The sequence below is a fragment of the Hippopotamus amphibius genome, chromosome 6, assembly GCF_030028045.1.
Source record: "Hippopotamus amphibius kiboko isolate mHipAmp2 chromosome 6, mHipAmp2.hap2, whole genome shotgun sequence".
In the NCBI taxonomy this organism is placed as follows: domain Eukaryota; kingdom Metazoa; phylum Chordata; class Mammalia; order Artiodactyla; family Hippopotamidae; genus Hippopotamus; species Hippopotamus amphibius.
In genome coordinates this window covers 129,939,689-129,967,291 of record NC_080191.1, presented here as the reverse complement: position 1 = coordinate 129,967,291, position 27,603 = coordinate 129,939,689, and the positions used below count along the sequence as shown (strand labels likewise).

The 27,603-nt window shown below is 43.6% G+C and overlaps 1 protein-coding gene across 1 annotated transcript in view; it reads left to right on the top strand.

Moving 5' to 3' along the window:
- Positions 1–428: 428 nt before the first annotated feature.
- The window catches only part of MINDY4B (MINDY family member 4B), a 33,861-nt gene continuing 6,686 nt past the window's right edge, over positions 429–27,603 (top strand). The window contains exons 1-10 of the mRNA XM_057737799.1: positions 429–541; positions 779–806; positions 2,453–2,620; positions 10,131–10,250; positions 10,957–11,048; positions 13,273–13,438; positions 14,318–14,383; positions 18,822–18,892; positions 20,494–20,566; positions 21,144–21,305. Of these exons, the coding sequence (XP_057593782.1) occupies positions 429–541; positions 779–806; positions 2,453–2,620; positions 10,131–10,250; positions 10,957–11,048; positions 13,273–13,438; positions 14,318–14,383; positions 18,822–18,892; positions 20,494–20,566; positions 21,144–21,305 (1,059 nt within the window). The remainder of the gene's footprint in view (positions 542–778; positions 807–2,452; positions 2,621–10,130; positions 10,251–10,956; positions 11,049–13,272; positions 13,439–14,317; positions 14,384–18,821; positions 18,893–20,493; positions 20,567–21,143; positions 21,306–27,603) is intronic.

Below are 27,603 nucleotides of genomic sequence, written 5' to 3'. Positions count from 1 at the left end.
AACATGATGGCTTTTATCCTCTTTGACTATGTATTTCCAAGGAGGCACCACAGAATAAGGTGCTATCACATTCCACAAGCATGATATCTCTCATCAATTAAATTATCCCAGTTGCTTTGATACAGATAAGTAATTGCAGTCCCTTTGTTTATAAATCTGTATCTTGGATTAAACATTCATGGCATCATCTACACACTGAAGAAAAACACAAAAGTATCCCACCTCTAATGAAAGTTTAATAGTGATCTGATAGCAGGGGCTTACAAAGAGCCCAGAGCCGCACCTGTGTGGCAGGATCGCCTCGCTGGTCAGAAAGTAGGGGTTGCACACACTTCACCTGGGGATCTGTGCCAGCCATCTTGCTTCACTGCCAGCCCCCTCTCTCCCATCTGAACAACTTCCTTCTCCCAATTCCTTACATTACCTAAATGGCTATGGAGACCTCGGACCAGGAACAAAGCTCCCAAGAGCTGGATTTAGAGGAGATAACTAGGAAGATTTCATTCCTGGACAAATGGAGGCAAATCTTTAGTTCTCACCGGTAAGACGTTCTCATTTTCTCATTCCTCTAGAACCAGAGGGATTTTGGGTGTTTAAGTAACCAGCTTTTACGCTTGCCATGTGAGAGGTCTCTGTTACAGAATTACATTTAAAATGCTTTAGGTATAATTGTTTGCAGAAAAAGCCATCCCTAGCAAGGTTGAGGTTGAGGAGGTTTGAGGGTGTAAGGGTTGAACAGAATGAGTCATTTTCTTGATGTCTTCTCTTTCATTCATAGGTTGGGAACGAATAATACAACTTCTCAGGTAATTACTTTTCTCAAAGCCAGTGTGTCTTCCTCTACTTGCTTCTTCAAACAATCACATAAACAGCATAATCTGCATTTATTCTGTTCACATAATGTCACTCAGGCACTAGGCATTTAGTGTGTGAAAACACAAAACTAGAAGCCCTATTCAAGATCTTTCCTTGTGCTTTCTTTTTTCATAAAAATCTCTTCCTACTCGTAAGAGCTACTTTTCATCATTAAAAGCACCATATGGTTATTATTTTAGAAAAAAATAATATGAGAATCTAGAGTTCCTACACTTGTGAAATAATGCTAGATTCTGACATCCAAGTGCTTCAGTGATCCTGAAGAAAAGTAGTTCTGAAAATAGTTATCACTGTGGTTCAGCTTCTGAAAAATTGTTTTCCTTCACCATCTTCAAATAAGGGAAAGATGACTGAATTCAGGTGTTAAAAGGTATTTTTAAATCTGTTATACAACATAAGATGAAAGATGGTTTTCTCTCATGTCACCTGAAAAGGTTAGAAGATAATGGACTTTGTATTTCAGATATTAATTCAATCACTGAACAAACAGCACAAAATATTAAGGTGATTTTCCTGGCCAATATATGATACAATCAAACAACTGAATTATTAATATTTTAACTATAACACTAACGCACCTTGCTCCAAATAATCTGTGATCAAAAGCCTTATTATTTTTGTTGAAACTCTCTTACCCAGTCTACATCAGATTCAGGGAGATAATACTTCTATTTATATAGTCCTGAAAGTATTAAATGGAGCTAGCTATCATTTGGGGGAATAGAATAGTCAAAAGATAAAACAATCTTTGCAAGGAAAATAAATTAAAAAATGTCAAGTTATGCTTTACACAAGGTGGGGGAAACCCCCTGCCACAAATGTAAAGGTTTTCCATGTGACTTACAAAATGCATCTTATCCCATCAGTAGTCTATGACTTAGATGCTGTGTTTCTGAGATAAGAAACCATCTTAGCCTCTAGGAATCCAGAAAAACTAGGAAGGCAGTTTCCTTCATGTTTCAGCTACCAATTGGTCTGATTTGTTTCATGACATTAGAAGTTAAGTAAATTGCAAGAAGAATTGATACTAACATATTTAAATGCTGTAAGAATCAGTTAAAAAAAGTAAAAACAGATTTTTTTTTTTCTTAAAGGTAGGGGGTGGATTTTTTAAGGAAGAAAATTATTATACTCACTTGCTAGGGAACAGGAATCTGAGAGAATTAAAAGGAGGTAACCTGACTTTGTTTATTGGCCCTTTAACAACATAATGAGAAATACCTCGTATAGACTGGAAAGATTCACTTATTGTTTATAAAATGTTGTCTTCTTAAAACAAGAGACAGTGACATTTACATTCTTCTATAAACATAATTTCAAGTCAAGGTCTTGATAGCATTAATTATGTTTCCATAGTTACACTTAACCTCTCTGAGTCACATAAAATTTAGGCGAAACCCCTTTGACACAGACACTGGGATTTTTCTGCCTCTTTTATTGCTATTTATGACAATTTTTAGATATCTTTAAAAGGGAGACAACATTTTTTGAACACATATTTCAGAGGGAGAGAAAAGAAAAAAAGGTCATCACCAGCTCTGTTTGCTTTGTTTTTTGGTGGTGGCACTTTACACAGAATCATGAAGGCAACCATGTATCTGCCAGTGAAACTGAAGATGGAACAGGAATACCTCAGCCAAAAGGACAAGGACATTTGCCATCAAGTAGCCTTTGTTCTATTCCCAAACCCTCTATCATCTCTTCAAAATCGGGCAGCTTTCCTATCTCCCTAGCAATGGCCATGGTAAGTATAGCTTGTCAATTAAACATGAAACGAAACGTAATCTTCCCCAAACAAAAAGGCTGGGGAATCTTATCTGCTGTCATGTGAAAGTATTATGGTGGATAAGACTACATACGATTGTTATTGGTAAAAGGAGAATATAATTAAAATGACTTATTTACGGTATTTTTCAAGGACACCGGTGATGTTATAGTCTTTTCCTCCCAAACCCTGAGAATCTCTGTTTATTTACTCCCTCAATTTTACAGTTAAATGTGAACGTGTGAAAGAGTTAAATTCAAATAATTCACCATATAAGGTAGGACAGGGCCAATGGTGAGGACTGCAAAGGTGAAAGACGAGGCAGATGTGGGAGAGAGAACCCTGCCCCTGTGTGGGCAGGAGGGAGAGAGATTGGGGTGGGAGGTGGGGGGGCGGGGTGGAGACCTTTCCAGGCTCAGTCCAGGGGCAAAGAGATGATCTCAAAAGAGAAACATTTTCTGGGGCTGCCCACTAATAGGCAGATTTGAAAAGCACCTGATGTTTGAGAATCCAAGTGGATCTGGAAGCTACTGTTCCCAGGGGCCATTTCCTCCATTCAAAACTCGACCAGGGCAGGGGCGAGGGGCTGAGGCAGAGACCCAGCCGCACCTCATTGCCTGGGCTGGGGGCAACGCCTTGGCAGATGGCCAAAGGACCAGCTGTCATGGTCAAAGAGGCATGGTCAGGAACTAGGGAAGCGAAGCCAGGGGTTGGCTGAGGCAGGGAAAAAGCACCAGCAAGGGTGAGAGATCCTTCCAGTAGGACTGTCCTCCAACGTAGCCCATTCAATCATAGTGAAAATCAGGGCTCCTCGGGACCATTGCTTCACATTCACCCCATTCCATCAACGTCCAGACTGCATTCTAGAGACTTAGGCAGAGACCTCTCCTTGGGGCCCTAAGAACAAAAGTCGGAAGAAGCACTTCCTTCCTAAGGACATGCTGCCCTGCAGCTGGGGACACTCGCAGAACCCACCCAGGACCAGCCCGGTCATCTGGGCAAAGACCAACATGGCCTGCAGTCAGGTCTGCCATGGACATAAAGCTCTGCAGTCTGTGCCCTGCAGGCAGGGTCCCGGCTGAGAGGGAGGAGTGGGGGCTGGACCCCCTTCTGGGGAAACCTCGCAGTCTCCACCTGCTTTTTGAGCCCAGGGGCCAGACTGGCCCTGACTACAGTATCTCCAACCCTCAATGGAGCCGTTCCTGAGGCTCCCCAGATGGGACACCACCACACCCAGGGACTACAGCCCCGTGGTCTTTTTCATCATGCATGTCCTCACAGGCTTCGTGAAGCAACTCTCTCTACCGCCGCAGTTGTGGTACAAATGTTCTGGGAGGCCCACATGCTCTTTCTCATGGTCACAGATCTTTCTGCCTCAATCCACCTTTCCTCTTGTGCTCAGTGCCAGATGCCACAGGAAGACAGGCCAGCAGGGCTCTCATGAGATGCTGCACCTCGTTCACTGGCTTCACAGCCCCCGATGGTACCTTGTGTCTTAGGTGTCTAGTTGATCACTCTCCTTTTGACTAATGAAGGCAGGTGATGTGTAATCCTGTTAAGTCTCCAGCCTCGGTGGTTATTCTCCCTACACTGTGCTACAGAAACAGTAGTTAGAGCAACTAAAGTTGTCCCTCAAAATCCTTGGGAGATTGGTTTCAGGAGCCCCTGAGGAAACCAAAATCCTCTGATGCTCAAGTCCCCTATGTAAAATGGCCTAGTACCATATCCGCAAATACAGAGGGCCAAGTGCATCTGTAATTTACTGTACAAGGTTTTTAATGAACAATCTTCAATAAACAAGTATTAGCCATTAATGAATTTCTATGGAGAATGTCACTTTAAAATTTACACATATCAGGAAACAGGCTACCTTTTGTATGGAAAACAGAGAAAACTATGATTCTACACTGGTACTGTATTTGCCTGTATAGACACACAGAAATTCCAGAAGACTTCCTAAAATATAACAGTGCGGGGAGGGAGATGGGTAGGAGTCCTGGGTCGGGGAGTCTTCTCAGCATAGCTTTTTCTGCTCTCTGGATTTTGAACCACGTGAATGGACAACCTATTTCTAAAAACACCATTATGCATTTTAAAAACAGGGGGGAAAAGGCATTCACAGATGTTTCCAAAGTCTCCTAGTTTCTCTCTATACTGTGGAGGCAGGAGAGTCCGGGTCTGAATTATCCCACTTGTCTGCAATCACAGATGTGATGCAACTGGAGACCTCTTAGGTGACTTTTCCCAGGTAATTCTCTCCCTTTGGAAAAGGCTGGGAGACAAAAGAATCAGACTTGATGGAGTGTTAAGGAAGTCCCAGAAGCAGAGAGAATTGATTTTTCTCTCAAAAAAATGGATTCTGACATATTCCCATTATGGGGACCAGATGATAGGGTGTCCTTTAAATAGCAGTAGCATTAATTAAACACACCCTGGGATTTCAAGATGATGAGCCTTGGGATTCTGAATACATGTGTCCAGGGAGGCAGTTTGGAAGCTTGACCAATTCTAACTGACATTTCAGCAGTGCAGCCGTCTGGCAAATTACCAGAGCGATAGGATCCTAGTACTCATGTGAGAGTGCCTTTCGCTGTCATTCTGCTGTTCTCATCTCCCCCCTCCATCTGGAACTGGGATGCATGGGATTTCCTGACACGGGCATACACTTCTTGCTGAGAATCTGCTGAGAAAGAAAGGGGTGGGCGAAGCATCCAGTGCCCCTTTGCTTTCCCCAGCTCTCCTGTCTCTCGCCTTTTGTTACCCTATTTCCAAGACCACAGCCTTCTTCCTTCCCCTGGCCTCACATCCCATAGTCTGTGTGGTGTAATGAATGGTGGGCAAGGCTGCTGGCTCAGGTGAGATGGCTGGAGAAGGGGAGAATCCTCTTCTGGACTCTTCCACAGCGATCCCCGCCCAGCTGCCGTTCCTCCCACCCGTGGCAGTGTCCCATCCTCCTCCACAGGCAGGCCCTTCTGCCAGACCCAGCCTGGAACACATTCCTGTAGCCTCTTTTATCGGCAGCCAATAAACAAATGCCTAGTGTATTTGCAATACCACCCAGCAGGATCATATTAAAACTGTAGTACTGGGAGATCGAAATATTCTGGGTGAGACCCAGAAGAATGACGCTCTAATACAAGGTAAACAAGCAATGGGCTGGCTTTAGGGGAGCAGGAAGCACAGCCTGGTAACCCCAGCATAGGTCTGGCTGATAGATGGTCCTCAGCAGATGCTTATTTAATTAATTCACTGCCTCTGGACGATCCCCAAGAAAGGCATCTCAGTTCAGGGTAGCGGGTGTCACTCGTGTGCCCCTTCGGAAGCACACTCTACCCCTCTCCACCCTGCTTTCTGCCCTGCAGCCTGAGCTGTACTCACTCCATCAATAGGGCTGCCTCCTCTGACCTCCTGTTAAGTTTGACCAATGATAGCCCTGGAGGGAGCCTGGAGAGAAGCAAGGGAATGAAGTCAGGTTGTGCAAATCCTGCTGAATCCCTCTCCTCAGAAGGCAGTACTCTTCCGGGACTCTTCTTCCTTCTGCCCCTCCAGGTCTAGGGGACATAACGACTTCTCAATCTTGCAAGCCTGGGACTCTGCATTAGCCATTGTGGTTTCCCCACATGCAGCCCACATCTTTCTAAATAGTCCCTGAATTAAACTTTCCTCAAATTAATCAACCTGACTCGAGTGCCATCTGTTTCCTGCTGGGACCTTGACTGGTACCAGTCGAAAGGCTTGCATTTGAAACCTGGAACTCCCATTTACTAGATACGTGACCTTGGGCATACCGCTTCACTGCTTTGGGCCCCAAGTCCTTTAACTATAAAATGAAAGGGCTGAAATAGACATTTAAAAATTCAACAAATACTTCTTGTGAGCCTACCATGTACCAGGTACTGTGCCAGATGCTGAGACACTGATGGTGAACGTGACCAGTCAAGAGACCACCACTCTACCTGACGGGCTAGTTTAGAAATGTCTTCTTAGGACTAATTCTAAACTTTGTGATTCCATGATGGTCCAGTAATTTCTAAAGCAGGAAAAGATTTAGGGAAGGAGTCTCAAAAGAGAATTATTCTACTTCAAGCTGTGGGGGTGGCGGGGAGGATGTGGGAGAGGACTGAATGGGGACAGGTGGTCACAGGGAAACTCTAAGCCCAGGGACAAGGGACAAGGCAGTCAGGGTAAGGAAATGAAATCTGCTGGGAAGAATGATCCAGGACGTATGTGTGTGTGCGTGTGTGCATGCGTGTGTGCGTGCGTGCATGCGTGTGTGCGTGCGTGCATGAGAGAGCACGCAAGAGTGTGATCATCCTCATCAGAGCAATCAAGAAAGGGGTATTCTTGGGAAACTAACAAAGAGAAAAAAACTACCACCGTGCTTGACTGTGTTAAATAACAACAATCATTACAGTCATTTATTGGGACCATTTACCATTTGTGTCTAGGTACCAGGCAGCACAACTTACATGTATCACTGACTATGTGTCAGGTTAATCTTGTTATAAGTTATATTGATATAAAAGTCAGTGTGGCGGGGAGGGACAAACTGGGAGGTTGGGATTGACGTATACAAACTACTGTGTGTATGTGTATGTGTAAAATAGATAACTAATGAGGACCTACTGTATAGCAGAGGGAACTCTACTCAGTATTCTGTAATGGCCTTTATGGCAAAAGAATCTAAAAAAGACTGGATATATGTATACATATAACTGAATCGCTTTGCTGTACACCTGAAACTAACACAACATGGTAAATCAACTATACTCAAATAAAAATTTTTAAGAAAAGAAAGTCAGTGTTACATCGTTAAGGTGAGTCATCTTTGTCGCCACGCTGGCCAGTGGGGGTTGGCTGGAGAGGCCTGCAGCCCCTCTGCTCTAGGCCTCCCCGAGGGGCATCTGGACGGCAGCGCTCCCTAAGTTGGAGGGGGCAGCTGGCAATAGAAAGGAGAGTTTGATTTGCCTTACTGAATTTTTTTTAATTGAATTTGAATTCTAAGCTTTCTTAGTCTCAACGGTCTTAGTCTGTCACATTATCCACAGCTTCTCCTCCCTTATTCCTGCCAGTCTCTGGTCTTTTTCCATCTGGGACTTTCTTCCACGCAGCATAAGACGTTCCAGCATAGACAGGCTGTGTTTTCACAAAGGTAGTAATAGCACTTACGCTTCCCACAGTCCTTTCCATACGTCTTCTCTTACAGTGATAGCTTTCCATTTCAGTGATGGGGACAGAGCAGGGGTTACCCCCATTTCAGGATAAGCAAAGAAAGTCTTAGAGAGATTTGGCAATCTGTCCCAGTTCACGTGGTCAGCAAGGAGCAGAACTGGGACTTCTCAACCCTGGAGTCATAAGTGAGCAGTTTTTCTTCTGTGTTGCGCAGTCTTGATGTCAGGGAAACACTTTCCGTCCATATTCAGTCCTCTGCTGGGGATGTCCTGGGCTGGTGGCCGTCTTTGGTTACAGTGCACACCGAGACCGTGTCTCCCAAGAGCAGCCTTTGTGCCTTCTGCTCCCTCTCCTTGACAGAAGCGGGACAGATAATTTTCCTTCAAGTGCAATTCCAGGCTCTTGCTCACTCTGAAATGCACCTGCCTCTATTTCTTTGTAGAGACAATCTTTTCTTTTGAGGGTGGGAGCAGAGGGGCCAGGAAATAAACTCCAGCCATGGAACCAGAGCCTGGTCTGACACGGGGAAGACTGTTCCAGATACATGCTTCTGTCCTTCTTGGAAACCATTAGAGCCTGCTCTGCGCACAGATGCGAAGAGATACTCTGGCTCTGGACCAGTTGGACTCTATGTTCCTTTTATCTGCACTCTTCAACTAGCTCCAAATACCCAAGTGTGATATTCAAAGTCCTCCAGGATCAGACCCAAGGTATTTTCCAGTCTGAGCTTCCCCTGACTTCCTGCCATGTGGCCCCGGAACACACACACACACACACAAACACACACACACAGAGTTCTGGTCCCACTGAACTACTCACTGTCCCTGGATACCACGATACTATGTGTGTGCGTTTGTAGATCTTTCTCTCTGCCCAGCCTTCCCTCCTTTACAAGCAATGGGCCACTGTGTGGTCTGTCATGGAGCGTGGGATGTGTGCCTGTGCTGGAGCATGGGGTGCTTTGCAGTATGGCAGTCACATTGAATAGCACTGAGTTCCCTCCTGGGAAAGTCACCCCTTTCTCCACTTGGCAGGCCAGGGAGAAGATCAGGTAAGGGGCAGCACACATTCGCACCTCTTTAACACCTCTTATCTCCCTTTCTAATTAAAAAGAGGGCAGGGCTCAGTCAGAGCTTTCACAGGCAACAGTTTCTAGCATAATTCAATAACATCATTTTATTTCTATTATATTTTTTATTATGGCAAGTGATTTTGATTCCCATTTAAGGACGTTGTGTAAAGTGTCCTTTAAAATAAATAAAGAAATGTTTTCTAAATTGTAAAAGAGCGGCCCAAGCTAATGAGAAATATTAATTCAATAATGATGGCACACAAAAGTGACAGCAGTCATAAGGATGGCACATGCAGGATTAAAGCTGGGGCGGCGGATCAGTGGTGTTCAGATGGATGCAAACCCCAGCTCTGCTTCAACTGGCTGGGTGACCTTAGGCAAATACTTTCCTGTAAAAGGAGGATAATAACGGTCCATTTCTTAAAGAATTAACATAGTGAATGCAAAGCACTTAGCCCAGTGCCTGGCACGTAGAAAATACTCAATAAATGCTAGATGCCATTTGCCAGCCTAGTTTAAATGCCACCTCTTCCACGAAGTGTTCCAGAGTACTTCAGTCAGAAGTTCCCTCTCCGTATCTATATCCCACACAGGACCTGGCACTTGCTTAATGATTAATATGCCTCTGATTATAAAGGGCTTCCCTTTTTGTCATGTGTTTGGTTCACAAAGGCTTGTACCCAATTTTCTGGGATTTTCTAAAAGACCCTCTCCAATCTTAACATGCTACAGAGTACCCAGAAGAAAACTTAAAGATTCTAGGGCAAAAAAACTGAGGCTGCTTGTTTCATACCATTTACACCACTACTGCACTCAGACTGGAATCAGAGTCCTGCCTATTCCTTTTGTCTGGAGCAAGAGAGAAAGCCCCAAAGATGGGAGAGCTAGGGGTTACAGAGTCATGGATAGAGGAGTGAGAGGCAAAAAGAGAGAGCAGCCACCATCATGGACCGTAAGGGGGCACAGGGAAGAAGGCTGGCAATGGAAAGTGAGACAGACACAGAGACAAAATTCGAATGGGGACAAGATACAGAGTTGACACTCTCGAGACTTCAGGATGAAATGTCCTACGTGAACCTGACACAACCTTTCGCACCGGCCTGGACAGTTACAATCAGAGAATAGACTCTAGGAAGGGGAGAGGCCCTCCTCCATGATTTCACCACCTTGCTTAAGGCTGTTTGCTGAGGGCTGTGTGTAGGAAGAATTCTCTTTGTTTGAACCATTTATTTCCCCTCTTATCAGAAACTGCGCCAGAGCCTCTTTGGAAATACAGTCCAGGTCTTCAGCTCTGACTGGACAAAGGCCTATTTCCGGTTTCATGATCCGTTTTCTGACCTGGCTTTTGCCTTGGAAGTGGGAAAGGTAATAGCAGTGATAATTTTTTAAAGTCCTAATCCCATGCTCCCTGTCTGTTTCCTTCCATCCTCCTCCATACGAACGCATGTTTTCCCTATCATCATACGTAGAAACACCTTGATAATTTAAAATTTAACCTTAAGTGATAAACTATTGAAAATTATAACACGCTATCCAGGATGTCACAAAGTCTCACACTCCTTCCCACTCTCTTCCAAATTCTCATTTTCCTGGCTATTCTCTCCAAGTCCTAAGCATCCCTAAGAATTTAGAGGCTGCGGAAGAGATCTAGGAATTTCTTTCTGACTTGTTTAAAACCTCAATAATTCATATCACTGATCACAGAATTTCAAGAGCTAGCCGACTAGTTCCTTACCTCCTGTAAATCTAACAGCTGGATATGAGACAGGGGCCCAGTGAAGGTAGGTTGGAAGAAGACAGACATCCCGGGGTGCCAGTCTACAGGGCTCTTCAGAGTAGCTAGTCACTGCAGATTCTAGCCTGGCCACAGCCCACGGGGAGGGACAGCACATGTAGAGAACAATGTCCCTTTGCTAAGCCTAGGGGCTGCTGCACACCAGAAGGGAAAAGGCTGCCGAGAAAAATAAATGGTGACATCCATTTCTGAGACTTCTCCTTTATAACGTGGGCCCTGAGGGTTCCACTACCATTGTAAAGCTCTGCTCCTAACTATTCACCCTCCTTATTTCAGGGAGGTGCCTCGAGCATTCAGATGGCTGTACAAGGATCCATCATTAAATACTTGTTGTTTACAAGGAAGGGAAAAGACGGCAACTTTCACAGGTAAGAGACCTATGAGAAGTATTTGGAAAGAATTACCAATTTCATGCGAACATTTATAGGCTAAATAATCAGCAAGGAGGATCCCTTGGGTCGTCTCAGGAGGGGGATTTGCCTCATAAGAGAGAAACGGCGCTGGCTCTCCCAGAGGGACGGAATTTCGTGACTGGGGAGGGCTCTTCCAGAGTCCCTGTCAATGTGCAGTTGCAGGAATAGCGCCGACAGGTTTCATGCTCCACTGCAGGCCACCCTGACCGGGAAAACGAAGCCCCCGGCCTCCAGGGGGGCTTGCTTGACAACTTTTGATAGGAAGCCCCAACCTAGCAGTTCCAGAGAGAGCAAGAAAGGGATGATGAAAAACCTAATGAACAAAGGATTCATCCTCCTACTTAATCGGGCTGACAAAGTACAGTGTTTGGTAGTTGCCTATTTAAAAAATCAGTTCAAATTATTTTGTTCTGAGATGCTAATAAACCCCTATCATGTGCAAAGCTCTATGGTTGATATTAGAGGAAACAGAAATAATTAAAAGGCATCTACCTACCCTCAGGCAGGATAACGTATCACCCAAAACAGGACCTGAATGTCTAATCTATTCTAAGATCATGAATTGCCAGTTTCCTTAGAAGCAGAGCCAGAGATGGTAATTCTTTATGCAGGTGATTTATGAAGGGGATGAATGCCCTCAGGAGAAACGCGTAAGAGCGCAGGGAAGCAGGCTAGGGAAGGAGCAGACGCAGCGGAGGCATGTGTCTGCCGGCGATTCGAGCCCCCGCCTGACCCACGGGAGCTCTGGGAGGCGACCGCCCCATCTTCAGATAAGGTGGTGTGGCCTCGTCACCTCCCACCCCTGTGAGGCATCCGCTCTGTGCCCTCCTGTGGAAAGGTGACATGAGTCCTAGGGGCTCCAATTCTTCAGAGACAGTTGAGAAGTACCAGCCACTAGCAGCAGCACCCAAAGCAACCGGGAGACATGTCCACCAACTGAGAAAAACGGATCTCAAGGAATCTAGGTGGAACACACACAACGTTTGCTACACAAACAGAAAGCATTCAGCACAGCGCCTGGCATGTGGCAGGTATTAAATAAATGGTAATGAGTAACTGCTATTATCGACCTGCTCCATGAAGCCTTCCTGAACCTTCCCGATCACGAGCTCTCTCTGCTTCCTCTCTCGTCTCCCAGCACTTTGTTTTATTCTCATTCTACCTTGGACGAGGGGTTTGGAGTGTGAGGCTCTTGCTGCTCATTTCTGTGTCACCACAGAGCTAGGTGGATCCTATAAATCATGGCTGAGTTCACTCACTAACCTCCATCATGTGTTTCTTCATCAGGACAACAGTTGTCCGGGGTAAACCCTGAGAAAATGAGCATAGGAAAGGTCTGGGACGTAAAGACTGGCTCCCGTTTCCAGGGAAGTCTGATGCACTGGGATGACTCAGTGTAATCGAATGGTTAAGAACAATCTAATGTTTACGTCAGGATGCACACTGCCTGCATTCAAATCACTGCTCTACTGCTTTAAAGGTGAATGACCAGGGGCAGATTACTCAACCTCCCTGTCTTACTTTCCTCATGTCTGCAAATGGGACTAGTAATATCGATAGTACCCACCTCACAGGCTGTCATAAGGATTAAATGAGGTAATATGTATTAGGTGCTTAGAATAATTCTGAGCCCAGTGAATGCCAGGTGAGTGTAAACTACAAGTTAGTAAGGGTAACCTGAAGTCTGCCTCGAATGATTCATAGCATGTGATCAGGCAGGAAGGACAGACAGGATGTGCCTACTAAAGGCAGATGTGTACATGAAAAAAAGCATGGAGGTGGAATGCAGAAAATATGTCCAGGGGACTGGTCCATCTGGGGCAGAGGGTTTGCAAAATGAAAATCTGGGAGACAAAACTGGGAGGATTATTTGGACCGTGCTTGGGAAGGGCCTATGTTATCTGGTTAGAGTTTGGATGGAGCCCGGCTGGAGTTCGGGAGAGAGGACAGTGTTGAGATTCAGCGGGGGTGGTGTCGCACAGGGTGGGACTGGCGGAGAAACAAGAGGATGAATGCTCTGGGGTGAGGACGAGGCCCTCCACGATGTTCTCACCGTGTAGGCTGATGAAGGAACCAAACAGAACTCCCATAGTCAGAAGGGTTCATGAAAGCGGAGGCCCGGGCCCTCAGCCGGGTGGCGTTCATCGCCATGTGTTCCTACCCTCCTCGTTCGCTGAAGGTTGCGCTCGGTAAGCCAACAGGAGCAGCAGCGCGCACTGGCCGCCGTGCTCGCGGGCATCCTCTGGGCCGCAGGAGCAGCTCAGAAGGCCACCGTCTGCCTCGTCACCGAGGACACTCACGTTGCCCCGACTCCCGACTACACCGGGGATGGTTTCACTGAAAGGGTGAGTGCACTCCTGCCCGCGCGGCCAGACAAAGGGTGATGAAGCCTGCGTGAGTGCTAGACTCACCATGGACATGGAGGTGGAAGCCCATCGATGCTCCTGGGTGGACCTCCATGGCGTAAGCATCTGATGTGGCCAAAAGGACCTGCCAAAGAGGCAAGGATCGAGGGTACAGGTAATTCAAGCAGCCAAACAGAGATGCCTGCCGTGAATTTCTCCTTCCGGGATGCACCATGATCAAGAATATTCCATACCCCACAGAAAAGAAGCAGATTCACAGACGCAGAGAACCAAGTAGTAGTTACCCGTGGGGAGCAGGAAGGGGGAGGGGCCACATGGGGTGGAGGATTAAGAGGTGCGCACTATTCTGTATAAAGTAAGCTGCCAGGTACATTGCACAACACCGGGAACACAGCCAATATCTTACAATAGCTACAAGTGAAGTGTTACCGTTAAAAACTGTGAATCACTATATTGTACACCTGTAACGTATATAACATTGTATATTAACCATACGTCAATGAAAAAAATTTTAATTTTTTATCCCATGCCTGAAATCATCATAAACTGCATTTCCACAACCACTCTTTTACACTTGACTAAATTCTACCTATTCGGGAAAAAACAATCTGTTTATGGTGTTCCTCCTCAAGATACCATATTGGTTTAAAACTGAGGAAAGTGAAAGTGAGGCCAGTAGCCACCCAATTTTACCATGTATGTTTTACATGACCTTGTGTAAGATAATGTGTCAGTTCTTAGCAACATGATTTTACCGTGAAACAAAGAACTCGCTTGAGGTAATAACAGTGAGTTGACATCTTCTAGATGTAACTTTCATCTTCCTTTTCATTTTTATCTTCTATTTCTGATTTATAGCTCCAGCTGTTTGAACTTTTAGAGAAAGAGGCCACTGAGAAATTCATCTATGATCATTTACAATGTGTAAGTGTTTAAGTGTTGAGATAATTCCTTTATGTTGAACTGATCTTACAGGAATCTTCTTCCTTTTATAAAGTGTATTTCTAATGATGCTTGTTAAGAAAACCAGGTCATTCTGAGGACTAAGAGAGGGCAGAATGAGAGAAAGAGAAGCCCGCCTCTCCCTCCCCACAATCTAGAAAGAGGCCAGATCACACACAGGCCCACTCACAAATGCCTCTTTCTCCTTGGCTAATCAAACCCAGAGAATAATACTACAGTGGGCATATACAGCAAGCCTGCTTTTATGGGAAGAGAAAATGTTATAGCAGCCTTGCCTCATCTAAGAACACAAAAATGGTAGTCTAAACTGCCAAAATGCTCATTCGCATTGGCTCAAAAAAATGACTTTCATCTGAAAAAGCTGGTTCCCTTTCGCCTCTTCTATCAGCACCTTCCATGCAATGCCCTCCCCGGCAATGACTCTTCCCCAGCCTGTGTAGGAAGGACACAAAGTAGGGGACAGTGATGGTGGAAAACGGAAGGTGCTTTTTTAAGATTACTCTATGGAGAAAGAAATGAGACTTGATTTTCTGAAGAATCGGAACCTTACAATGTAGCAGAGCACAATTAGCAGAGTACCCGTGAAGCCATATAAAGGTGGCCTCTATGGAAAGGGGAAATGTGACTCATGAAACTCACAGCTCCATTCCTTTCAAAAGGTCACATGGATGGAAAACTTGGGCACACACTAGCTACTGAATATATGATCTTGGTTAAACTAGTTACCCCAGACTTACTTCCCCCACCATCTCTCAGGTCTATGTTGTAGGCAGAAGAATGACCCCCTGAAAGGTGTCCGTACCCTACCCACTGGAACCTGTGAACATCTCATTATACAGTAAAGTGGAATTAAGGTTGCTAATTAGCTGACTCTAACATAGGAAGATTATCCTGGACCACCCGGGTGAGCCCAGTGTAATCTCAAAGGACCTTAAGTGTGGATGAGGAAGGCAGAAGAGAGGGGAAGAGTGACGTGATATGGAAAGAGTACCACCCACTGTTTCTGGCTTTGAAGATGGAAGATGGGAGCCATAAACCAAGGAAGGCGGGCAAGGCTGCTAGAAGCTGGAAAGGGCAAGAACAAAGATTCTACCCGAGAGCCTCCAGAAGGAATGCAGGGCTGCTGATATCTTGATTTTAGGACAGTAAGACCCATTTCAGTCTTCTGAGCTCCAGAATTGTTAAGATAATAAATCTATATTATTTAAGCTACTAAATTTACGGTAATTTGTTACAGCAGCAATATGAAACTAATAAAAGCTGCATGATAGATGTTTAAATACCTGACATTAATGTTAAACTAGAAGCCTGCTTAGGGACCTATGTTGTAGAGGGAGATGCTTCATGGGGCTACACAGGGAGGAGCTGTGTAAGAAATGACCCTGCCAGCAAACAGAGGCAAACCCTTCCCTCTCTGTCTTCCATCTCTTCAACTGAGACCTGGGAGAGTCTGATTCAATAAGAAAGTCTTTCACATCTGCAAGGGCTTCTTAAGTGTAGCCAGAGTTGCAAATAAGATGATTAGAGCTAGAGCTATACATAGGTTTTGCCCCTCAAGGACTAAGAGCTGATAATGGGGACATACTGTATAGCACAGGGAAGGCTACACAATACTCTGTAAAGACCTATATGGGAAAAGGATCTTGAAAAGAGTGGATATACGTGTATGTATACCTAATTCACTTTGCTGTACAGTAGAAAGTAACATAACATTGTAAGTCAACTATACTTTATCTTTTTAAATTAATTTTTAATTAATAAAAATTTTTAAAAAGTTAAAACAAGAGTAAGAGTTGAGCTGGAATACGTAATAAACAGAAGCAGAATCAGACTGCATGGTGCAGGGCTTGGCACAAGAGCTACCCACGGCACACAGACCCAAGCCGACCGTTGCCACAGCCATGCTGGGGAAGGGTTGGCACCATTTCCTGAGTGGGGGTGGATCTTGCTGCATCGATATTCCTCTGAAGGGCGTTCCTGAACCAGGGGCTGCATGTGTGATTAGCCCTCATCCAGACCTTTACCAAACGCCATTCACTATCAAAATGCAGCAGTTCTGTGCCCCGTCTTGAGGCAGCGATCACAAGCAGAGGTCTGAGGGTTACATGTGGGCAGTAGGCCTGTTGTTATTATGGGTTGAATTGTGCCCACCCCCCCAAAAAAAAGGATATGTTTAAGTTCTAACCCCCAGTACCTGTGAAAGTGTTCTTATTTGGAAATAGGGTCTTTGCAGGTGTAATCATGTTAAGATCAGGCCATGCCGGATTAGGCTGGGCCTTAATCCAATGACTGGTATCTTCATAAGGAAGGAGAAATTTGGTCATAGACATCGACACATGCAGGGGAACACCATGTGGTAATGGAGGCAGAGACTGGAGGGATGCGTCTCCCAAACCGAGGACACCAAGGATTGCCAGCAGCTGCCAGAAGCCAGGAAGGTACAAGGAAGGATCCTCCCCTAGGGCCTTCGGAGAGAGCATGGCCCTCCTCTGATTTCAGACTTCTAGCTTCCAGAACTGTTTCAAGCCATTCAAATTTTTGGACATTTGTAGGGCAGGGCTAAGAAACTAATACATCTGTCATATAGGATCTACAGCATTAGCTCATATGGTATTGTATTTTTAAAAATTTGAATCAGTGAACTTCAAAAATAATCAGTCAGTGAACGTAAAAAGCTAAATGTTTAGGAATTCCCTGGCGGTCCAATGGTTAGGACTCCATGCTTTTGCTGCCAAGGGCACAGGTTCAATCCTTGGTCGGGGAACTAAGGTGCCGCAAGCCGCCCCTCAACCCGCACAGAGCAGCAAAACAACACAAAACAAAAAAACCGAAATGTTTAGGTCCTGCCCCCACTACCCCAAATTAGAAAATCTGACCACACTAGGCCTTCTTTCTAGCACGTCTTCAATTAGCTGCTATAGGGAGCAGTGACTCCCATTAGACAAGTCGTGATAGACTGAACGATGTTACCTAACTGGTAAAAAGGACTCTGCAGATGTGATTAAGTTCACGATCTCAGGTGGGAAGATTATTCTGAACTTTTCTGGTGGGCCCAATTAATCATAAGGGTTTTATAAGAGAAAGAGGATGGCAGGAGAGATAGAAAAAGGGATGTGATGAGGGCAGAGAACAGGCTACATGATGTGGGGTCACAAGCAAGGAATAAGGACAGCTTCCAGAAGCTGGAAAAGGCCAGGAGACATCATCTCCCAGAAGGAACACGGCGGCCAGCAGCTTCAGTCGAGCCCAGTGACAGCAGGGCTGGGTATCTCACCTCCAGAACTGAGACGATGGACTCCTATTGTTTTAAGCCAACGCATCTGTGATCATCTGTTAAGGCAGCAACAGAAAACTAACACACGAGTGCGTCTCCCGTGCCTCAGCCCCTCTCCCCATCTCCCTCATGCCCTGCAGTACAGCCATTTGGGTTCCCGTCTGGCTCCTGTGGGCACTGAAATTTCTTCTTCCTGAGGGTTCAGCCCCACCAGGGCACAGATAGTGAAGGGGACAAATTAACCCACAAAAGGAAAAGCACATGCATTTTAGCAGAAGCCTTCCTGACACAATGCTTTTGAAGAAGAGGCTTTAACCCTGGGCACCTTAAAAGTCAGACAAGGAGCTTCTTTTCCACGAGTAGAGTATTGACACAAAGCTAAGATAAGGCCAACCAATGAGAGGCCCTGAATGAGGATGGATTTTATCCTGGAGCTCACCTTCAAAAAGTTCAGAGCAGAAAAATAACCTGGCCAAGAAAAGAGACAGGGAGATGTGCATTAAAGAGGGACAGATAGTAATTTCGCTGTGGTTCTAGTACATTCTAAGAACTAAGGTAGGTACTGTGCATTGTTTCATTTAACTTTTGCAACAATCCTAGGAAAACGGTATTTTTATCTGCAATTGCAGATGAGATTGAAATGCAAAGTAAGTTGGAGTTAGTATGTAGAACTGGTTTTGAACTCAGGTTTATATAACTCCAAAGCTGTTTCTAGAAAGCTTCTCTGCTCCCCCTGAGTATAATGGGGTGATGAGGATGGATGCGCTGACTGAGGGAGGCTGGACAAGGACCAGCCAGAGCAGCTCCGAGGGGCTGAGCCAAGATGGACGCTGGAAAAATGGAGAGGAAATATACACTACATCTTAGCCATGATTCAAAGAGAATCACATGATAGAAGTCGAGGAAAGATGGGTTAAAAACCAAGAGAATAATGGTGCCATTGGCACGCCTGAAGCAAGGAAAGAGGATGCATTTGAGAGTGAAGATGACCTAGGGAAGCAGAGAGAGCTGCCACGGTCCTTTCGGCAGCTAGAAAAAAACCTCTCAGGCTGTAAATCCTTGAATTCATGCCCATAGATACGAGATGTGCTACGTTTATGTGTTTTTCCTTTGTTTTCCAAATAGTTCAAAGGAGAAAGAAGCCATGGTGTCATCTTGTTTCTTTACAGCCTGATCTTCTCCAGAACATTTGAAAGGTAAATTCTACAAATACTCGCACAGCTATTTCCTATATCTCTGGGGTCACATAAACAATGTTCTCTTGTGTTGGAAAATATTTTCATGCCTTATTGGAAACATGAGTGCAATTTTTTTTCTAGTGGATGCTCTTCTGTTGACGCATCCTTTTCTGCGGTCAGTTTGGCCATATTAATGGGAGAATGGATATCATCAGAAAAGTGTGAATCTACTTTTCTAGGCTAGCACTACTTTTCTATTAGGTTCCTTTTTCTTGTGGTTATAAATATTGGCAGACATCACCCAAGCTTATTTACAATTTTCATAAATGAAAATATTTTATGATCTCTATGTACAATAAAATATATATCCACAAATATTTATGTTTTCCCTACGAGACGCAAGCCCGGTGGGAAATACAAATAAGAGGATATGGCCTTGACCTCCTGTACGGTCCAGTCTGGGAAAGACAAGGGTACCCATAGAGAGCCTGGGCGAGTCCCAGGTGGTGCCTGATGTGCCAAATGAGGTGCAAAGACGATGAATCATAGTGGATTCCAGAGGAGGAAGGGGACCCTATGGGTAGGGTGGTCAAGGAAGGCTTCTTGGAAAAAGCTGACTTTCTTCTGGGCCCTGAAAGAAGGGTAAGCTTTTGAGAGTCAGAGAGAGAGAAAGAGAGGGCCCCCAGAGAAGAGGAATTTCAAGCCTTAAAGCAGTTTTCCCGAACCTTGTCTTTTGCATATCACCATCATAATTTTATGATCTATATTATTATTTGCTTAACAATTCCCTTAATTTAACATGCATTTAAATATCAACTTCTTCTTAAACCTTAATGTCCTTTAAATCATGTATTTCCTGTGCTGAAGAAAAATGTATTAAGCACATTACTGTAAAAATTTTTAAGTGCTCATATCTAACATCATGCCATGCTTTAGGAAACACCTCCCTGAATTACATCTGATGCTTGACCCACATCTTTATCTTATTCACAGAGGTACTTGACCTTCCAGTCCTATGAATAGGTTCATTCAGGAACACATACAGCTCACATACTCGGCATCTCCCTCTGGGTGACAGCAGGCGTCGCCTTCCACCTTGATACTGTATTGTCCTGGATAGAACCCTGACCCCTGGTCCCCAATGAAACAGTAGCGGCTGCAGCCAAGAAATGGGCTTAGCTCCAAAGCTGGTGTTTTCCACTTGAACAGTCTGTTCAGCTCTGCCTTGGGCCAGCACTCTCTGGAGGGATCACGTGTCACCACCCTAAGCCAAGCGTCCCTTGGCAGTCAGAGCAAACAACTTCTCTGTTGAGCCCAGCACCCACACAGAGCCCACACCCAGGGATTCTAACACGTGAGGTCTGTCCTTTCTTCCTCCTCTCTCACCATTTATCACTGACTTCCCCCAATGGCATGTGAGCTTGCCCAGTCACCTCTACAGCCCCAGTCCTAGAAGCTTTCCAGGTGACAGGTGGAAATGTACCAGACACATAGGAAGGACAGTGACCAGGCGAGCCCATGTTGCTGCTGCCCTGTGCTGGGGGTTAGAGGGAGGAGAGGCTGCAGGTCCCTGGAGCAGGCATCGTCTCTGAGTGCTGATGGCTCCTCCCGTTCTGCAGGCTTCAGAAGGACCTGGACGTCTCCACCACTCATCTGCTACAACCAAATGCTGGAGGCTTCCTGTGCAGGCAGGTGGGTTGGAAGCCTTTGCATTTTTATTGTAGAATTTAAGCTTTTCTTTTCCAATTAAGCATATTCTCTCCTTAAGTGAAGAGTGATCAAATGATCTTTGAAAGACAAAGAAGATGCTCCCCTGAGTCTGTTATCACATTCTGCCTCTCCACTTTCCATTACGGTCCTTTCTAGTTTACCTCTGAGAGCCTGCCCTCCCTGAGATTCTAGAAACAGTAGGAAATATATTGACAAGACCCCCCCAGGAATCCCTAATAACTGAAAGAAAAGCACTATAAAAACATCTTTGCTTCATGCATCTTAAATCACAACTATGGAAATCAAAGTTTATAAAAAAATATTAAGGGAGGAAGGGCCCATGGGGAGTTTTGGGGCAAGGCTCAAGAAAACAATCAATAAACTCCTGTTTTAACCCTACCAAACAGTTATGACTTGAGTTTTTCCAGAATTATATATTGTGGGAGTCCATTTTTTTCACTAAAAATGGTAATTTTTATGATTATTAAAGGAAAAAAGAAAGTAAGTCCTTGTGTCAACGCTACCTGAAATGTAAATATTTATAAAATATGTCATCTAGGCAGTTTTGAACATGATTTTAACTGGAAGAGCAAGTCCACATGTGTTTAACGGCTGTCAGAAAGGAAAGCCTCAGGAAATGTTATATGGGGTTGTGACCCACAGTGACATCGGCTATTTGCAGTGGGGTAAGGACACCTCAGAGGATGATAGATTTTCACAGGTAAGTGTGTTCCAATTCTCAACCACACCCCCCGTGTGTCACTATTTGGACATTTTAAGTCTCTATATTAAGGCAATTCAAATCCGAGCTTACTTTTTCCTTTACTACTTTCTTGTGTGCCTCTCACATGCACATACAGACACACACGGAGATTTTTCTGGGTCTAAGTGGAAATACCCAAGTCCACTTGCCTCATATTTTTATTTATATAGAGTGTAGGTAATATAAGTAACATGCAAATAATTTTTAAACAGTACTTGAAATATACAAATAAAGTCTGCTGGCATCCGCACTCATCAGAAACCAATACTGTCAGCAGACAATGGGTATCTTCCCAACCGTTTATTTACACAAACATGTATGCATATATTCTACTTATTGCTCAAAGCTTTAAAAAAAAGTCACTGAAAAAAAAAAGGGAACCCCACTTGTGAAACACCTCTCAAAAAGCTTTCCAGCTCAGGGGATTTACAACCTCTGACAACCAGAAAGTAGACTGTGCTATTGAAAAGCACAACCAGAGAATTAAGTAAGATGTGATTCTGCAGAAACAACCAGGAGAGAGAGTGAGGAAGCAAGTATATCCACCCAAACCACAAATCAGATGCTTCTGTGATATTTTCACAAAAATTTCATCCTAAAACCCAGGGAAGGCAAGGCAGATTCTGTGAAAAGCAACACTTCTCTGGAGTGGCCCTGAAACTAGCTGGGATGGAATTCAATATGATGGTGACAACTCCCCGGCCCCAGGCTCACCGTCCACCAGCACCAAATAAGGCCCCATTGCTCAGAGCCTGTCCTGCCCTTCACTCTCCTGGTTCCAACTCAAAATCCCTTTGAACGTACAGGGCTTTACACTTTATAAGGTTGTTTTAAATCCATAGCTTCATCTGCCTTTCCTCCTTACTGTTGGCTCCAGCTACAATGTGTTATTCATGAAAGCAGCATCTCACAACACACACGTCTGATGGCATCAGGAATGTAGCATCTGACTATAGCAGAATTAGTATATTGTGTACAAGCATGTCTTAAAAGTTTACTTAATATTCCTTGAGTTTGAAATCTAGTCCATCAGAGAAGAATGACACCAGAAACTAACATAACATTGTAAACTATATTTCAATTTAAAAAAAGAAAAAATGAGAAGTGACAGATAAGCGAAAAGTAAAAGAAATGAACCCAATCCCATCACCCAGGGTCAATCCTCTCAGAAATGCTTCCTTCTCTTTCTCTTTCTCATATAAATATGCTCTGTTCTACTTTTCTGAACTCTTCCTTTCTCATTTAACACAAACATTCTTATATGTCAATGAATATATGTCCTTCACCATATTTAATGGATGCACAGTATTCCACCGTGTAAACGTGAAAGACTGTACTTTGAATAAGCCCTAGGCGAAGAATGGATTTGTTATTACCATAAAGTTCTTAATCACCTGTTCCAGACAATTTGGGAATTCATCTTAGAATTTGATGTATATAATGACAAGGAAAACTAAGTCAGAAATACAGGACTTATAGATTTCATTTTACATATTTTTCTTCTCTTTCAACCACGCATGGTCACTTGATGTCCATGGTCAAGCACTCTGTATCTATCAGGGCCCAGTAAAATAAGCCAAGGCAGCCTGGTAGGATACAATGGGGGCAAGTTTCAAGGAGTGAGGTTGCAAAAACCACAACAACAGTTTTAGTGCTTTGTCTATTATTACAAAGCTCTTTCACAATATTATTTCACTATATCCTCATTATAAACTACAAAGATTTAAGCCAGTGTTTCTCATAGCTCTGTCATTTTAGTAGGTAATTCATAAGCTTTGTCATATCTTCACACCACCTCCACTGTTATTTGCTTAATATTTTCCTTTAAATCAACTCACTTTTAAAATTTGATCCTAACCTTTTCTGTAGTAGTAATACAAGCTATGGACCTGATATGCTAGTTTTTTCCACTACATATTTAAATAAATAAATAAACATGTCTTGTTTTAAAGTTCACACCTTGTGCCCTGACTTTCATGCCACATGCCACCAAGGGACACGTGGACCATACTTTAGAAACCTGGTCTAAAAGTGAGGAAGTTGGTGTAGCACGTGAGAAACAGGCTGTTCTGGGAACCAGGAGACTTAGCTGGAGGCCTTGCCCTTCCACTCACAGCAGTGTGACTTGGGCCAGTCACTTACCTGCTCTGAGCCTGCTTCCTCGTCCACAGACTGGTGTCCTAACACTTGCCCCGGAGGCATATGACTGATGTGAAGAGCAAACAAAATCACGAAGGCTGAAGCCCGTTGGAAAGCCCAAATGACCTCGATACACATAAGGTTCTACAACAAGGACTAGCAGGAACAGCACAGTGTTTTACTCAGCCATGTTCCTTCAGCATCTATTGATTGTGAGACTGTGTCCAATACAAGGATGAGTTATACACGGGCCAATACCACATACATAAACTGATTGCTACAGGAGGGATAGGCAGTAAAAGCTAAAGAACAGTGATCTTGGCACTGGCTGCACATTGAAATCACATGGAGAGTTTTGTTTTTTCAATCGACTTTTTTTTTTTTTTTTTGGTGCACGGGCTTCGTTGCTCCACGGCATGTGGGATCTTCCTGGAGCTGGGATCGAACCCGTGACCTCTGCATTGGCAGGCGGATTCTTAACCACTGCGTCACCTAGGAAGCCCCTCGATTTTATTTTTTTAAAGCAGTTTTAGGTTCACGGAAAAATGGAGTGGAAAGTACAAAGATTTCCATATATCTCCTAAATATGCATGGCCTCCACATCATCACTGTCCCTCACCAGAGTGGTACATTTGTTACAACTGATGAGCCTACACTGACATATTAACATGCGAGTCCACAGTTTGCATTATGCTTCACTCTTGGTGTTTACATTCTGTGGGTTTGGACAAATGTATAATGACATGTATCCACCATTATAACATCATATAGAGTAGTTTCGCTGCTCTAAAAATCCTCTGTTCTCTGCCTCTTCAACCTTCTATCCACCCCTCAACCCCAGTAACCACTGATCATTTTCCTGTCTCCATAGTTCTGCCTTTTCCAGAATGTTACATAGTTGGAATCATATAGTATGTAGCCTTTTCAGATTGGCTTCTTTCACTTAATAACATGCCTTTAAATTTCTTCCATGTATTTTCACGGTTTGATACCTCATTTCTCTATAGCACTGAATAATATTCCATTGGAATATTGTGAATAATATTTCATTGAACAGATATTATTCCACTGATATACCATGGTTTATTTATCCATTCACTTGCAAAAGATACCTTGGTTACTTCTAAGTTGTGGCAATTATGAATAAAGCTGCTATAAACATCCATGTGCAGGTTTTTGCGCAGATATACATTTTCAGCTCCTTTGGGTAAATACCAAGGAGGGCAATTGCTGGATCATACAGAATGTTTAGTTTTGTGATAAACAACCAAACTGCCTCCCAAAGTGGCTGTACCATTTTACACTCCCACCAGCAATGGATGAGAGGTCCTGCTGCTCCACATCCTTGCCAGCATTTGGTGTTGTCCATGTTCTGGATTTTGGCCATTCTAATAGGTGTTCAGTGGTATCTCATTGTTGGCATTTGTTTTTTTGTTTTTTGGCATTGCCCTGATAATATGATAGTATATGATGCGGAACATCTTTCTATATGCTTGTTTGCCATCTGTCTATCTTCTCTGGTGATGTGTCTGTTAGTCTTTGGTCCACTTGGAAAGCTTTTAAAACTATCAATGCCCAGGTTAACCTCCAGAATAGTGTCAACTACATGTGTGTAGGACCTGTGTGTTCACACACAGCCCCACACTTAGAAGGCCCTGCACTTGGTTTGATGCTCTGTTGTCACTGTCTTAAAATTCTTAACATTTTTTAAGCAAGGTCCCCCACTTTTCCATTTTGTACTGGATCCCACAAATTGTATAGCTGGTCCTACCCAATGACGGGTTTATCTGGCCTGGAAAGCACCTGAATTTTTTAAGTCCTCGGGTGATTCTAACGTGCATCCGAGGTGAGAAACCTCTATGCTAGAGCAGGGTTGCTTAACCGCAGCGCTACTGATATTTTGGACTAGATAATTCTTTGTGGAGGGGGCTGCCCTGTGCATTGTGGGATGTTTAGCAGCACCCTGGCTTTTACCCACTTAATGTCAGTAGCACGGCCCCCCACCCCCGCCCCAGTGTGACAACCAAAAATGTCTCCAGAGATTGCCAAATGTCCCCTGGGGCACAAAATTGCCCCGACGGAACCACTGCTCTAAAAAAAGGAAAAAAAATAAAATCTCGTTAGGCTTAGCTGATTAAATTCATGATGTACAGAATTGGAAAACTAACTATTTCAATTGAAATTACAAGAAGGATTATCTTCTTTCAATCAATATCAGAAAGGTTGACAGCTTTCTGTCCCTTTTTTACCATGTGCAAGGCTTTAGGGGCACGTTTCAAACCTTATCTTAAATTAAAATTAAACAGGTGTTTGCTAAATAGCTACTAAGCTGCTCCAAGAAAAGGGACTATATCGAAGGCTATGCGCCCCTAAGAGAGAGAGTGAGATTGAGAGAGAGTGCCTCAAAGAGTCAAGAATTCACAGCAATCCAGTGTTACCATTTTCCCTGGATCACATTTCTTTCAATACAAGTCGGCTCAGACCAATAGTGCTACTAAATCATGCTCTAGAGAAAATTACCTGCAGAGCCTAAAATATCATCCAATAATAAAGTGGATGTTTGTGGGGACCTTAAAGTCAGTTAAGAGGCCGAGGCCTAAGGTTAAAAAATAATAAGAGCTTTCCTGCTGAGAAGAGGGCAAAATGTACCCGACCTCAGGACCACCATCCAAATGCCTGCTCACAAATTGGAAGTAGGGCAAAGGATAGCGACAGGCTGGGTTAGCTTTAAAATCTACATAGAAATCACATCTACAAAGCTTCCATCTTTTTGAAAAGTGACTAATGTGGCTTTTCATCCTTCCTTCTTAGAGTCAGTGTTCTCTCCCCAGGGAGATGCCTATGAATCCTGCCCTAGGTGAAAATTGCCTGAAATTGTACACTAATGGCTTTGAAACCCGGAGGATGTTTATTATGTTGTCTCTGACATGCACTTGAAGCTTGGTTTCAGAACAAATGTATTAAAGAGCAAATACAGGCCAGCGGGTAGTTTTCTTACTTGAACAGCTAGGATATATGACTATGTTAGGCATCTACATGTGTACATATAAAGTTTATTTAATCTGAAGGTGCTTTTTTATTCTTTCTATAGCAGCTCATTATATTCTGGGACAAAAGCAACCCATAACTCATCTATCATTATTAAAATAATTTTTATATGTAATGATTTTATATATATAAGAATTTTATATTTTCTCATCATCCCTGAAGATAGTATTTATTCTTTAAAACTCATCCATCCCTGAAGATGGTATTTTTTAAAGCTCATTTAGTCATTACAGTGCTAACAGCCACTTGTGTAGAGCACATACTGTGTGCCAGGCTTTCTCTAAGCCACTGGTAAACATTTCATTTAATTCTCATTTCCACTCAAAGTTATAATCAGTGTTATTTCAAGAGCTACCATATGATCCAGAAATCCCATTCCTTGGCATATATCCAGAGAAAAACATGGTTTGAAAGAGTACATGCACCCCAATGTTCACTGCAGCACTGCTTACAATAGCCAAGACATGGAAGCAACCTAAATGTCCATCAACAGATGAATGGATAAAGGAGATGCGGTACATATACAACAGAATACTACTCAGACATAAAAAAGACTGAAATAATGCCATTTGCAGCTACATGGATGAACCTAGAGATTATCACACTAAGTGAAGCAAGTCAGACAAAGAAAGACAAATAGTATATGATGTCGCTTATATGCGGAATCTAAAAAAAAAAGATACAAATGAACTTATTTACAAAACAGACTTAGAGAATGAATTTATGGTTACCAGGGAGAAACAGTGGGGGAGAGGGATTAATTGGGAGCCTGGGATTGACATGTACACACTGCTATAATTAAAATAGTTAACTACAAGGACCTACTGTATAGCACAGGGAATTCTGCTCAGTACTCTGTTAATAACCTAAATGGGGAAAGAATTTGAAAAAGAATAGATACATGTATATATATAACTGAATCACTATGCTATACACCTGAAACTAACACGACATTGTTAATCCACTACACTCCAATATAAAATGTAAAAACTTTTTTTAAATTAGTACAAGTGCAGTGGCTGTTGTTCGGTCATTCATTTTAGAGATGAGAAAGAAGGGTGTAGGAAGT